The following is a 14,490-nucleotide window of genomic DNA, read 5'->3' as shown; positions in this document are numbered from 1 at the left end:
ACTTTCTTATAAACAAAGACCTGCCGTGGACGGATTTATAGTATCCTCCTTTTTATCCATTTCAGTCTTTTAATATGAGAGCACTTCTATGAATATATAACCTAACAATCTTGATGGTTCAAGATTTCTGCCGTATTTGAATCAATGTATTAATTCCCTGGTTAAAATGTGTCTAAGCTAAGCTATAATAACTCTAAGAAAGACGTGACACTGAGGTCTGTAAAATTCTCATGCTCAATATCATTAGACACATATATCTTTCTTCTAAAAGTAGTAGAGTATAAAGGTTATAAATATGAATGGTAAGACACAATTGTGTGGGTCCAAGCCTCAACTCCATATTTATAAACTGTATGATCTTGGGCAAGTTCTTAAACTTTTGTGTAAGTTTCCTCATCTGCACAATGAGAAGCATACAGCTAAACAGAAGATTGACTGAATGAATAAATCAATGAATACCAGTGAACCTACGTGGTCCATGCCCTCTGTATTCTATGTAGAAATCTTCTAGGTAAATTCCAATGAACTATGTCATTTGTCTATTCATAGAGAGCAAAATGAAATGAAATTATCAGACACCACAACCCACCTTGTCTTGGAAATTAGGATTAGAGCCAAAGCTGCACAGTAACTGAACTACATCTGCATGCCCATAGCGAGCTGCCACATGAAGGGCTGTCTCTCCAGACTGCAAAATAAATAACATTTCAGCATGACTTCTTGGAAGTAAGAAAACACACCACTTAAGATCAGATGCCCCTCTGGTGACAGGGTCAGGGAGCCCAGGCACAGGTTAGTTCACCATAGAATACAGGTTAGCTCATCATGCCATGCTCAGGGCTCAGAGCTTAGAGCTCAAAATTAAGAGCAAGCTATTTTCTTATTCACTAGTACTTCTAACTATGTAATTAAAAAAATGCAAAATGTGGGACCAGAGAGATAGCATGGAGGTAAGGCATTTGCCTTTCATGCAGAAGGTCATCAGTTCAAATCCCGGCGTCCCATATGGTCCTCCGTGCCTGCCAGGAGCAATTTCTGAGCATAGAGCCAGAAATAACCCCTGAACACTGCTGGGTGTGACCCAAAAACCACACACACACACACACACACACACACACACACACACACACACACACACACACACACAAAAGCAAAATGTAATTTTAAGTCTATTATTAAGTCTCTCATATATTAAGTCTATCTATATTATGTCTGTCATGCTGCAATTATTTACACATAATGGTATTTATTATCAAGTTTCTAATCTCTTGGTCTAAATTTAAAATCTTATTTCTTATATTTTCAGAGATTTTAAAGTTATTCTGTGATTTGTGATTGGTGTAATCTCCATAAAATATTTTACTTATAGCTACACCAGAATTGTTTTAGAATAAAGAGATTTCCAAAAACAAAGGTACTTTATTTTCACATGACAAAAAATAATACAAATTATTATTTGTTTGATGGCAGGCCAATTTTAGATGTCTGTATTGTTCTAAGTGTCAATCCTGACAGAACTGATCTGTTATATGAAGAAACACAGCATTATGCAGTAAGATACACAACAAAGAAGGCAGGACTCCAACATGGTGGTTTTAACATTACCAGTTAATTCACAGGATTATTATAAAAACTAGGGCTTCTTTAAAATTTCTATTTGTAACCCTTCCTTAACTGAAAATTTTTATGTATTCTGTGTGTACTGGTAGTAAATTATGTATACAAAAATCAAACATCACAATTCTTTTAACTAATTTTTAACATTTTTTTCCAACAGTCACATTCAATATTACACGACCCACTTTAAGGTTGCAACCCACAATTTAAAAAGCTAAGATGGAATCACAGAGATAGTACTGTGAATAAGGTTCTTACATAGCTGACTCTGATTTCATCCCTAGCATCCCATTTAGTCCCTAGGCATTGCCAGAAGTGACCACTGAGCATTTCTGGATGTGCCCCCAGACAAACAAACAAACCAGTAGAATCAAGGGTGGAACTGGAGAAAGTACAATGAGGAAAGCACTTGCTTTGCATGTGGCCAAGCCAGGATCATGAATTAATTCCTTTATTTCTTACTGTCCCTAATAAGTGACCTTACCTTGTCTTTAACATCCAAAGGGCATTTGTTCTCATTGAGAAATTTCAAGGTATCTACATGGCCATGCCGAGAGGCCCAGTAGATAGCATTGGATCCACCCTAGAAAACAAGCAACAAAAAAAGTTACATGGGGCCGGGCGGTGGCGCTAAAGGTAAGGTGCCTGCCTTGCCTGCGCTAGCCTTGGATGGACCGCGGTTCGATCCCCTGGTGTCCCATATGGTCCCCCGAGCCAGGAGCAACTTCTGAGCACATAGCCAGGAGTAACCCCTGAGCATTACCGGGTGTGGCCCAAAAATTAAAAAAAAAAAAAAAAGTTACATGTCAGAGACTTGAAGAATTGTGAAGCACACATTACTCAGACTCAATGCATTTCCCTTCTTATGTGACGGTTAGCTAAGAACCAACTTCCAAGAATAAGCCCCACTTTAATTTTCAGTTTTGCCAAATAAGGTAACCACGGTTACATTAATTGTTTAGGAAGCTGGACAAAAAGTTAAGAAAGTTGTCTGTACTATCTTTGTATATCTAGAATAATTCTAAAATAAACAGTTGTTTACCCTTTTTTAAAACCTTCTTTGCGAGAATTAGAGCAATAGTATAGTGCAATGGTCCTCAAATTATGGCCCGCGGGCCACATATTGTATTTATTCCCATTTTGTTTCTTCACTTCTAAATAAGATATATACAGTGTGCATAGAAATTTGTTCATAATTTTTGTCTTTACTATAATCTGGCCCTCCAACAGTCTGAAGGACAGTGAACTGGCCCCCTGTTTAAAAAGTTTGAAAACACACCAACCTGGTTTTGATCCCAGGCATCCTATATGGTCCCCTGAGCCAGTTAGAATTGATCCCTGAGTGCAGAGTCAGAAGTAAGCCCTGAGAACAGTCAAGTATGGCCCCAAAACAAACAAAAACAAACAAAAGCTTTTCATCCTAAATTTTGAATTCCTTAACTGCTATAGTGCCTGATCTGGTGCATTTATAGCTCTATTCAAAGCCCATTGAAACGGATATCAGATCTAGTGGATTGATCATAGGCTGTTAATTGTTTCTACACTTATATTAAGATGTACATTTCAAAGTATATCAGTCTTACTTTGCTTTCTTAAAAAATATGCAGATGGGGCCGGAGAGATAGCACAGTGGTAAGGCGTTTGCCTTGCATGCAGAAGGACAGTGGTTTGAATCCCAGCATCCCATATGGTCCTCCGAGCCAGCTGGGGGCTCAGGAGTAGCCCCTGAGTGCTGCCAGATGTGACCCCAACCCCGCAAAAAAAATGCAGACAGATTTCTTGTGAGGTAAATCAGATAGGGAGAACTTTGGCAAATATGACATATAATAAAACTGTTGAGCAAATATAATCATAAAGAATAAAATCTGTGCAACATCCAGAGAAACGGATGCTGAACTCTGAGCCTGGAAGAAGACAAATACATGGCTTTTTATAACCTATACAATCCAGTTTCTAAACCATTATCAGTTCATTGATAGGGTCTTAAAAATATTCGTATTAGAAAATGTCTGGATATAATTTATTTTTAAGAAAGAAAAAAAACTAAGAAAATAACAACAACAACAACAACAACAACAAAATCTGCTAGTAACCTTATCTTGAATATCAATTCTTGAGCCTCTTTTAATGAGCAGCTGCAGCATTTGAATATTCCCACAGCCAGCAGCAATAAGTAATGGTGGTGTCCCATGCTGAAATAGGAAATGAAAAACATGATGATTTTTCAACTTTTCTAGAAAAGCTCAAATTGTCACTGTTATACTACAATTCTGCCTAAGACTGTCTGATACATGCATTCTGATACATTATAGAAACAAAAGATAGAACATAATTGCCCTCTGCTTTTGACATCACATTAAAAAAACCAAAAAAACCCTGATACTTTCATTGCAGGATGAGTCCTTATGTTGAGAGAGACCAAACACACAGTACAGATATTGAGGTGCTAGCTTTGCAAGTTCAATCCAACATATTTGGTTACCTAAGCAATGGTCAGGACTGAACCCTGAGCACAGATCAAGGAGTAAGCCCTGAACACCACTAGGTGTAGTTCCAAAACAAAGCAAATAAAAAATTTCACAGGTAATTGTATAAAAGCAACATAAAGAAAGATCTTCATAATAAAATCCTTACTTCCAATTCAGTGTATTCTCTATTTTGAATTGTCTTTTTCTTGCGCTATGGAATTTGGAGCATGTAGAAAAATCGAGAAGCAAATGTTGTTTCCTTCATGGGCATGGCTATGAAATATAACTGTGATGCACATATTCCTCTCCATTAGCTGTAGTAGAAGTGTGTTACACATACCTTATTGGGCTGGTTAACATCATAGTTAGACAAGGAGCCCAGGAGGTGCTGCAGGCCTGGGACATTGTCATCATTGATTGCATGGATGATGGCTTTCATCACAAAGGAGTCTTCCTCATCCTGGAAGGACAGAAAAGAAGCTCTTACTAGCACCAAGCACCTTGAATCAGCATATGAGAAAGTCTTAGGGTGGGAGGCAGCAAACAGTATGTGTGAGGTCGGGAGACTATGACATTGACTAGAGAAGGGCAAACAATGTTAACAGACCACCTAGCAACAAAGCTCCAAGTCAGACCCAGTCCTAATTTAGGGTAGTAAACAAATTCACCAAGATGTATGACCCTCTACTAGGTCACTCCCATTGTTAAAAGAGGGGGGTAAGCATAGGTTCCAGATGATCTCTGGGCAAACTCTAGGTCATTATATGTGCATCATACTATGTGAATGTTGGGGACTGTGACTTGTTTGAGGCCATTTTGCTGTTCTTTCTGCCATAATCCAGCCTTTCACCTAAAGGCTACATGCAGTCTTGCTGTAAGTTCTTGGGCCAAAGAGAAAGGAATGTGCAGCTGCAAGAGATAATTAATCTTGTAGCCCGGAGGAGAGCAACACGGCCCGGTACCATTCCCAGAAATGAGGTCTTACTCCCTCAACTATATTCCGGAGTGAACTAGGCTGTTATCAATAAGTGTATGCTACATTGTCTGTTCAAGATCACTGAGGCAAGCACATCTTGCACCAGCTCCTGATAGTCAAGCAATTAGGAATGCAGCTAGAAGGTCACTAGAAATTTCCATAGAAACAGCACGTTCATCATAACTTGAAGGTCATCCAGCCCCCTAGCCCACTGCCCACTTCCTTATTTAGAGCATGATTTACTTTCTTTGTTCCTTGAAACCTGAAATACATCCTTGCCTTGTATGGGCCTTCGCGCCAAAAGTATGACTGACATCACCTTTATACTGCCCCCTTCTCCTTCACTATATAAGAAGGAGCTGTAGTCAAATAAAGTTGCCTTTGAGCAGTGAGATATTGCCTTAGGTCTTTATTATTAACCTCTCTCAGATTTTTACAGGTGTGGTTGTTCTTCTACCCAGCAAAATAGGAGTGCGGTTGTCTGAGAAGCCTTCCCAGCTAATTCCTGCTGGCCGGGCCCCCCTGGGGGGCTTCAGGACCCCGCATGTGAACATATTAAAACCACACCCATTAAGTAATGAAAGCTTACCATGGTTACCATGGCAACTCATAAAGGTGGTCAAATTGGTCAGCACCTCAGACCTAATGAATTGCCACCCACTTGATGAGGTGTATGGAAGGGGTTGGGAAAGAAAGAAAGCCTGAATCCATAAACAGAAGCTAAACAAAGAGAGGAGGGTCTTTTCGACTTTCTACCTTCCTTAAAAAAAGACTTATCACTTTAGTTGTGTGTCAGTTTCCTTTAATTACCATTTTTCCCATTTTATAATAAAGGCTTACTTTAATTACTTTGGTGTTCACCATGATTGGGTGGCTGATATATCTAAGACAAATGCCTGATGCTTCATCAGAATCAGTGTGGTTCTGTTCATGTAAATATTCAAAGCAAATTTCGTACCAGAATCATGAAGAAAAATTAGGTGGGATTACTTTTAGTCTCTCCAACTAATGCCATTTACAATGCACACATTCCTTAATGCCTCATCATTAAACATCATTTAAACAACTTTCAAAATTCGAAGTTAGAAAAATGATTGGCAACAAACTATCCTTTGTATTCATGTTAGGAATTCTGCAATATAGAGTCTAGAGAAATTTAAAATTAAAGTCAAAGTCTAAAAAGCATAGGAGCAATCATAACCTTTCAATAAGACAATCCTGACATAGGGATTGGCTAAGCATTATCTATGAGAACTAGATCAGATAACCTGCACTTCCCAGTCTACATCTGTAAATCCATTAAAATATTATTGTTTTTTCACAATAGAAAGAATTTTCTTTAGGTCTAGAATAGCATGACAAAATTCTCTGAAAGTTAGTTTTAAATATTTTAAAAATAGATCCTATATGTAAAAAAAAAAAAAAAGGTAAAAATTGGCCCAGAATAAAAGAAAACTGTATGTTTTTCTAGTTATAAGGGCAGAATGACTAAAAATATTGAATAAACTTGGTATTCTTAGTCACTTTGCCGAAAGTGTCATACAGTAAAATATTTCAAAAATGTGGTAGATGTCAATCAAAGAATAAGCTTGCACATACCAAATTATTTTATATAGGTCTATTTCCTGAAATTTGTAATCTGGCAAAGCATATTCTCTGCCAGTGGGTTAGAAAGAAAAAATAATTTTTTTTTTTTGGTTTTTGGTTTTTGGGCTACACCCGGCATTGCTCAGGGGTTACTCCTGGCTGTCTGCTCAGAAATAGCTCCTGGAAGGCACGGGGGAACATATGGGATACCGGGATTCGAACCAGCCACCTTTGGTCCTGGATTGGCTGCTTGCAAGGCAAACGCCGCTGTGCTATCTCTCCGGGCCCAGGAAAAATAATTTCTCAGAAATCTGCGTTATGAATAAAAAATAAAACTTCATAAATTTTTTATTAATATTTCTACAGTGCGCTAAGTAAAAATGCCATAGGTTCACATTACTATTATGCTTCAAATTGATAACCAACAGTCATTTTCATACAAGTGAAAAGAAATGAGGAATAGCAGATTATTAAAACAAGTCCTCCCAATCAAAAGGATATTGAGAGGAGGGGGAAAAGTTGCAGTCTTGAATGTCTTCCATCCTCGAATTCTATACAACCATTGGTAGCTCTCCTAATTTAAGTTCATCAGTTCCACATATTACTTTATCTAATTGTCAATATGATGTGAATTTATAATGTCAAATCATTCTCCTCATATACTTATAATAATTTTTATCTTTTTCTGGTTCCACTGCCACCTTCAAACAATTCCCTGATGCCAACTATCTTCTACTGCCTCTCCCTATACCCACTTTGTTTCTTTTTCACTTTTTAATTTTTAACGTGTCCTATCTATCCCACTGTACATTACTAAACATGGAGCTTCAACAACTAGCTTTAGTCTCAGTTGATGAGTGACTCTATCCTGGTTCTACTCAGTAAATGCCAATTGATCCATGACAGGTGAGGCCAAGTCCCTTATACACAGTTTATGTTTTCTGGAATTGTCTATAGCTCTAGAGTTTACAAATTCCTGTTTTCTATCATAAAAAACCTGAATGAATTCAGATGTGTCCAATCACATTTAAAAAGTTCATCGGAGTCACTGGTAATCTCTTTCCAGTCTATATTTTCAAAATCGTGCTGGGGCTAGTGCCCCTGCGCGCACAAGATACAATAATAGTACTCACTATCATTGAATTATGTTTTTATGTATGCAGAATGTCCATTTAGTACTCTGCCCTTTTGCACACCCCTACAAAAGATCATCTTTCTCTTTAGCTTCCTTAACCCCTATCATCATTACTCCTCATTTACCCTTTCTTTTTTTTTTTTGTTTTTTTGTTTTTTTGTTTTTTTTGGGGGGGGGCACACCCGGCTTTGCTCAGGGGTTACTCCTGGCTGTCTGCTCAGAAATAGCTCCTGGCAGGCACGGGGGACCATATGGGACGCCGGGATTTGAACCAACCACCTTTGGTCCTGGATCGGCTGCTTGCAAGGCAAACACCGCTGTGCTATCTCTCCGGGCCCTCATTTACCCTTTCTAACTTAAGTACTGTAGAGTCCTAAGTCACAGATCAAAGTGGTGCCCTGGAGTTAACACCCACCCAACTATTCCAAAAGGCATAAAAAGGACACGTATGTCTTTTCAACATTTTATGGGTGTTTTCTTTGATGGTGATAATTTTTGCTGAATATTTTCTTATACAGTGATGATTTCCCCCCCCCCTTTTTTTATCTTCTCTTTGTGAACTGCTCAATATGGAATTTGATGTGAAAGAATCACTCAGTTTAATGCTTATGTTTGAACCAAGTCATGGGTATTGTTGGACGCGTTCTTAAGCCCCCATATACTCTGATAATGCCATGTGGCTTTATTTCTTGTTTGCTTAGGCACACTAAAACGGGAAAATACTATACATACCAATAAGTTCTTATCTAATAGAGATGGGAACACACAAATCTTGTAGTGCAATGGGACCTTACACCCTGAACATTGACATAAAGTCCTGGCACAGGCCTTAGAAGAATGGGCATTCTCCATTCACCCCTGATCTAGAGAAGACATCTACAAAACATCCAAGGTTATCTTTAACAACACCTGGAGGCAATTCTCTACCAGGGAAGACCCTACAGCTGCTCTGACATCATCTACTCAAAAGAGACTTCCCTTAACACTGAGAAGTCTTAACAAGAACAATGACCTGCTTACTGAACAGGGCTGCTGTATTGCCCCTTAATTGTGAGGTGAAACTAGAGGATACTCCACACCAGCCTGACTTCAATGTAGAATGTGCAGATTCCAGGATCTTTAATACAGAAACCTGATGCCAACAATAGGACTACGTGAAAAATAAAACTGTATTGGCATTACAGACAATGACTTGGATTGAATAAACTAGTTTGCCTGGAGCCTAGAGTTGGTCTTATGCCAGGAAACTTCAGAGGTAGTTGTCTCCTTGTATTTAGACCAAGGCTATTCCATTCTATGACCCCCATATTTTGGTGGGCCTATGCAAACAATATTTGCCACTCTAACACCGTTTTTACTGTGCCCTTTTGATTAACTCTTAAAAAAAAACCTCTTAAACTTTTGATGTTAACTTAAACTAATATGTATGTGCATGAATATATAAAAATACTATGCCTTCAAAGTTAAGGAGTCACATAAATCTTATGGCTTTAGGTTGCTTTGTGTACTGCTAAGAAATGTTATAATGTACTACAATCTGGGGACTTGTGGACAAAGTAATTGTACATGGGTTCTGCCTTATTTTTCTTAATGTTTTTTTTTGACAGCAAGTCAAAAAAAGTCAGCAAGGGGACTTCTTCTGAGAACTCTGTTTATGGGCGATTGTTCTTTCACTGTAACTTTACCTTGTCCTGGGGCCGGGCGGTGGCGCTCGAGGTAAGGTGCCTGCCTTACCTGCGCTAGCCTAGGAGACGGACCGCGGTTCGATCCCCGGCATCCCATATGGTCCCCCAAGCCAGGAGCGACTTCTGAGCGCATAGCCAGGAGTAACCCCTGAGCGTCACCGGGTGTGGCCCAAAAACCAAAAAAAAAAAAAAAAAAAAAAAAAAAACTTTACCTTGTCCTCTTTGCATCATTGTTCTCATAATTAAAAATGAAAAATTAAAAAAAATAAAAAGTTCATCGGTGATTAGGTTTCAGTTTGGATTAAGAGGAACCATGAGGGCAGGGGAAAGGTATTGCTCTCATAGACCTTGAACAATCAATATAACGTTAGCAAGCAAGTTTCTTCTGGTATAGCACTAACTATACCAATCCCTATTAAAGTTTTCCTTATTTTTAAATGAAAGAGTATCTTCCCTATTGCACTATTCTAATCCAACACTATTCAATGTCAAAGCAATAAAAAATAATGAACCCTCCTATTCCTGCCTCTTTTCTCAAATTCTGTGCGAGTATTGAAGTGCTAAAGGGAAGTACACAATAGAAACACTAGAGCTATGAGATTTGGGATGGCTATAATGCAAAATCAAACAATGTCAAACAGATGAAACAGTACACAAACAGAGTACTTCAAATCAGACACTCCAAGTCCATACTTCCAGAAGAGAAAGAACAATCCTGATCTTTATATGACTTAATATTTCTGGAGTTTGAAGAACTTAAAACATTATACAGACATATATACATGTGTGAGTATCCCCTCCCCCAACTTCTTATTTATCCCACCTGAAATGATCAGAACTTCCCACACCTGGAATGGGTAGGTAAAGGAGGCTGACTTGTGGGGAGAAAGGGATTAAGAAGTAGAGTTAGCGAGAGAAGTGTGGCAGAAGTGAGAATCAACTGTGAGATTCAACAGAGAGATTCAGCATCAGATTCAGCACCAGAATTGACAATCAGCAAAGAAGCATCAGCAGTAGCATCAGCAAAGGGAGTTAGTCAGCAAGGAAGCCTGGAAAAGCAGCTGAAAGGAAGAAAGGCAGAGAGCGAGAGAAGAAGCAGAGAAGTGGCTCCTTGGAAAAGGCTAGCATAGAAGCCATTTGAGGAAATGTACATGATGGTTAGGACCATGAAATAAAGCTGGCTGACTCCTGGAACTTCATCTGACTGCTTTGTGAATTTCTTTGCATCACCCTTCAGACCTGCCAGGCTGTAGGGGCGGCAGGAGCCGGGCCCAGCCAGCCGAGAAAGGTCTCATCATCCCATACCAATTCTAGGACTCTTTAATTTATATTAAAACATACATGTACATAAATACATTAAATATACATATACATAAATACACATAAATACATAGAACCTCATTAAACAAACAGGTTTGCTTACCAGAGTATCATCACTTCTGGCAACACTCATGTTACTTCTTGATAAAAATGACCTGGACAGTCTTTGGCACAATGATATCAGGCGAACAGATTGCTTTTTTTTAAGAAAGTGGAAGAAATATATAGACACAGAATTAGTAAAAATCCCAAATTCTTTGAGGTAATACTCACTAATATACTGAGTGGTAGGTGATGCCATTAATTACATAATTAATTATTCTAAAGATAGATATTACATATCAAAACAACAGAATAGAGATTCTCTTTCTGCATTTCATGATTATAGATCTATAATCTTTCTCCATCAATACTTCTTTTTCAACTCTTTGAGGGATTAAAATCTTGTAGAAACTCCAAGAATGAATACCCCTCAGAGAATCAAGGAAGGTAGAGATTTTGCTTTGTATCTACTAGTAGATAAGGTGACTACAAAAATCCATAGAATTGTTGAAAGTGAGCAAGAAAAGAACTCAGCCTACAGAACAAACACCTCTGCATTTAATTTTAATGGCAAAGGCAGAGGCAAAATTGTGTATTTAATATGTGTGGGGTTTGTGAGTATTGTGTGTGAGATAGAGATAGAGAAAATATTGGGGGCCAGAGAGATAGCATGGAGGTAAGGCGTTTGCCTTTCATGCAGGAGGTCATTGGTTCAAATCCCGGCACCCCATATGGTCCCCCGTGCCTGCCAGGAGCAATTTCTGAGCCTGGAGCCAGGAATAACCCCTGAGCACTGCCGGGTGTGACCCAAAAAAAAAAACAAAAAAAAAAAAAAAAGAGATAGAGAAAATATTATATTGTTCCACATTGAAAGCTTATTCTGCAGATTTCTTTTAGAGAGTGCTAAATCTTAAGTAACCAAGTGCTATAGTCCTCTTCATTTCAGTCCTGGAAGAACAAACTTGATTGGTGTAAAAATAAAGTGAATTTCTTTCCTGGTGCTTAAGAGATAGGGTAGGTACAAACTTTCTTTGTTTGGTATAACTGTTCTGCATAGGATGCTAATCTGCCATATTTTTAAACCCTTAACCTTTATTGAAAGCTGTAATGTCCTTTAGAGCCATGCAATGATCTGCCACACTGAAAAAACATGAGACCAGAAAGTGTTTGTGAACCCAACTCCATCCCAACTATCAGAACAAGTGTGAATTTAGAGAACCATTTATGTTAGTTCTGCTGTAAACATAGGACTAAACTGCTCACCACAAAGAAACAATTATTTTAAATGTGACTTATAATTAAAAATACTTCACTATAATTCTATTGTGATTAAATTTTTTCATTGAGTGGTTCTAATTTTAAAATAAACCAAGTTACATTTGGACAGCATGAATTAGTTGTGCTGAAATATTATTTTTGCTTCTCTTTGAAAATAGTTTAACAGTGCACACAACATGTTAAAATTTTTCTTTAAAGAATGCACTTTTGTATTGCCAAAATCAGAAGAAATGTATGCTTTCCAAAGGGAAAGCCACAGAAAAATTAGTAGCAGTCAATCTCTCCATATCACAAGTCTTACTTTCCATTTCTTTCGGGCTGCAAACTTTTTAAATTTCTCCATGTTAACTGCTGATGCTTTTCTACTAAGTACTTGTTGGGTGTCTTTAGGCTGAAATAAAAAGAAAAAAGAGAAAAGAGCTTTCAAATTACAGAAAAGGTCTACTTTTTGAAACATATTATTTGGGGTGCTTATATATTCACCTTGCTAAAATAACAAAACATTCCAACAATATGGAAAAATCTATGAACTTAGTTCCTGGAGGTTAATTCCTGCAGCCAAAGATTGGTATATTCAATAAAGACTATGGATCTTAGGGAAATAGTGAAAAGTTGAGTGTAGACTCAATGTGAGTTATATTTTACATTGAAAGTTTTAGAATAGCTAAGTCCATAGTGAGGCATTTAAACAAGTAATTTAGAGCTAGGATATATCTCAGGTCAACACATTTGATTTAAGAGCATTAGAATTACTTCTACTATATTTTGGGGGGGCATTTTGTCTACAGGTATCACAAAAAGATATTACTGCCTTTTTAGCAATGCTGAGGCTACTACTGGTAACTCACACACCAAGTTCTTCAGTTTGCTCCAAGGAACACACAGTCAATGAGTTCTTTAGCGAACTTAAAGACACTCAGCAAAGTAGCAAGGAAGATCCAAAGGCAACATAGAGAGGAGAAGGTAACCCACATAATTGAATTAGAGGATGTGAGGGAGAGGAGCTGGGCTACTTAGTGAAGTTTAACAGATATTGTTGTAATGAGTGTGGTGTTGGAATTATGTCCAGGAGAAACCGTTATTAATGATAGTAGTATTTTTAACCAAAAATTAAGAAATAAAGTTTTTTTTTTAAAGTTCTTCAGTTTCCATAAACTTAGTCATTGGAAGCTAACTCCTATAGCCAAGACATTTGTGTGGTGCAATTATTTCAATTATAATCCTAATGCTATTTTTATGAGTAGTTTCCTATAGCTGTTATATTTCTTTGTCCTTTCTGCCCTATCTGAAGCCAGTACTTAGGCTCAAGTGCTGATAGGGATCAGATAGGTAATATAAAGGTATAATATGTAACGGGCCAGCTGCAGGTTCTGGCAGTTTTTGACCAACTTTCCAATGGATTTAGACAACGAGAACTGTGTTAACAGAGCCTCAGGTTTTTTTTCAAGAGAAATTGGAACTATATATTTGATTTGATATAAAGAAATAGTGGAAATTCCATTTTTTTTATTGTCATTTCTGGTTTCACCTGTGGAATGCTGCCCAATCAATTTAGTTGAAGCTGACCTTAGCTTCTGGTTAACAATCCAGATTGATAATAATCTACTGCTCTCTATATGTACTGTCATTATTATACTCCTACCAGTTAATTGTCTTAAAATATAGCACAATTAGCAACCACAATACTTCAGATATGACATATGGTTAGAAACCATATCAAACAGGACAAATAAGTTCTGGAATACTGTACATTACCCAAATCAATCACAATATGAAAATTACCTTAATCCATGGATGCTGTAAACTATCTTGAATTGTCATCCTCTTCCTTTGGGGGAGGCAGAGAAAGAAAAAAGATGCTGTGACCATAAAAGTAGGCATTATTGCTGTTCCAGAAGGCTTACCAAGCAGATACTCTGGAAAATGTGATGTGGGGCCAACTTTACAGAAGATCTACACATAAACTCCTGTGGTTCTTTCACTGTGCCTGCAGAGGCTGATGGAGCATGTCAAAGTGCCCTAATGCCCCTTTTTTTTCTTTTTCTGTAATTGGAAGCTAACTCCTATAGCCAAGACATTTGTGTGGTGCAATTATTTCAATTATAATCCTAATGCTATTTTTATGAGTTGTTTCCTATAGCTGTCATATTTCTTTGTCCTTTCTGCCCTATCTGAAGCCAGTACTTAGGCTCAAGTGCTGATAGGAATAAATTATTTATTTAATAAATTATTATAGAGGTAAATGGGTTTATATCATTTGTTTCAGGTGCACTGTCATAACTGGGAATCAATATACTTTTAGAAAATCATTCTTCAATCTTCAAATACCTTCAGACTGACACCTTGTTCTACACATCTGTCCATATTTAGGAGTTTCAACCA

The 14,490-nt window shown here is 37.7% G+C and overlaps 1 protein-coding gene across 1 annotated transcript in view; it reads right to left on the bottom strand.

Annotated features, from left to right (window-relative positions):
* Nucleotides 1-14,490, bottom strand: part of DAPK1 (death associated protein kinase 1) — a 185,594-nt gene that overhangs the window by 41,790 nt on the left and 129,314 nt on the right. Inside the window, exons 8-14 of the mRNA XM_049784131.1 lie at nucleotides 13,891-13,936; nucleotides 12,410-12,499; nucleotides 10,892-10,984; nucleotides 4,426-4,545; nucleotides 3,711-3,809; nucleotides 2,102-2,200; nucleotides 590-688 (exon numbers count right to left, since the gene is read on the bottom strand). Of these exons, the coding sequence (XP_049640088.1) occupies nucleotides 590-688; nucleotides 2,102-2,200; nucleotides 3,711-3,809; nucleotides 4,426-4,545; nucleotides 10,892-10,984; nucleotides 12,410-12,499; nucleotides 13,891-13,936 (646 nt within the window). The remainder of the gene's footprint in view (nucleotides 1-589; nucleotides 689-2,101; nucleotides 2,201-3,710; nucleotides 3,810-4,425; nucleotides 4,546-10,891; nucleotides 10,985-12,409; nucleotides 12,500-13,890; nucleotides 13,937-14,490) is intronic.

This window comes from Suncus etruscus, chromosome 1 (assembly GCF_024139225.1).
Source record: "Suncus etruscus isolate mSunEtr1 chromosome 1, mSunEtr1.pri.cur, whole genome shotgun sequence".
Lineage (NCBI taxonomy): Eukaryota > Metazoa > Chordata > Mammalia > Eulipotyphla > Soricidae > Suncus > Suncus etruscus.
The sequence above is the reverse complement of the archived record's forward strand: the minus strand, read 5'-3'. Positions and strand labels throughout refer to the sequence as shown.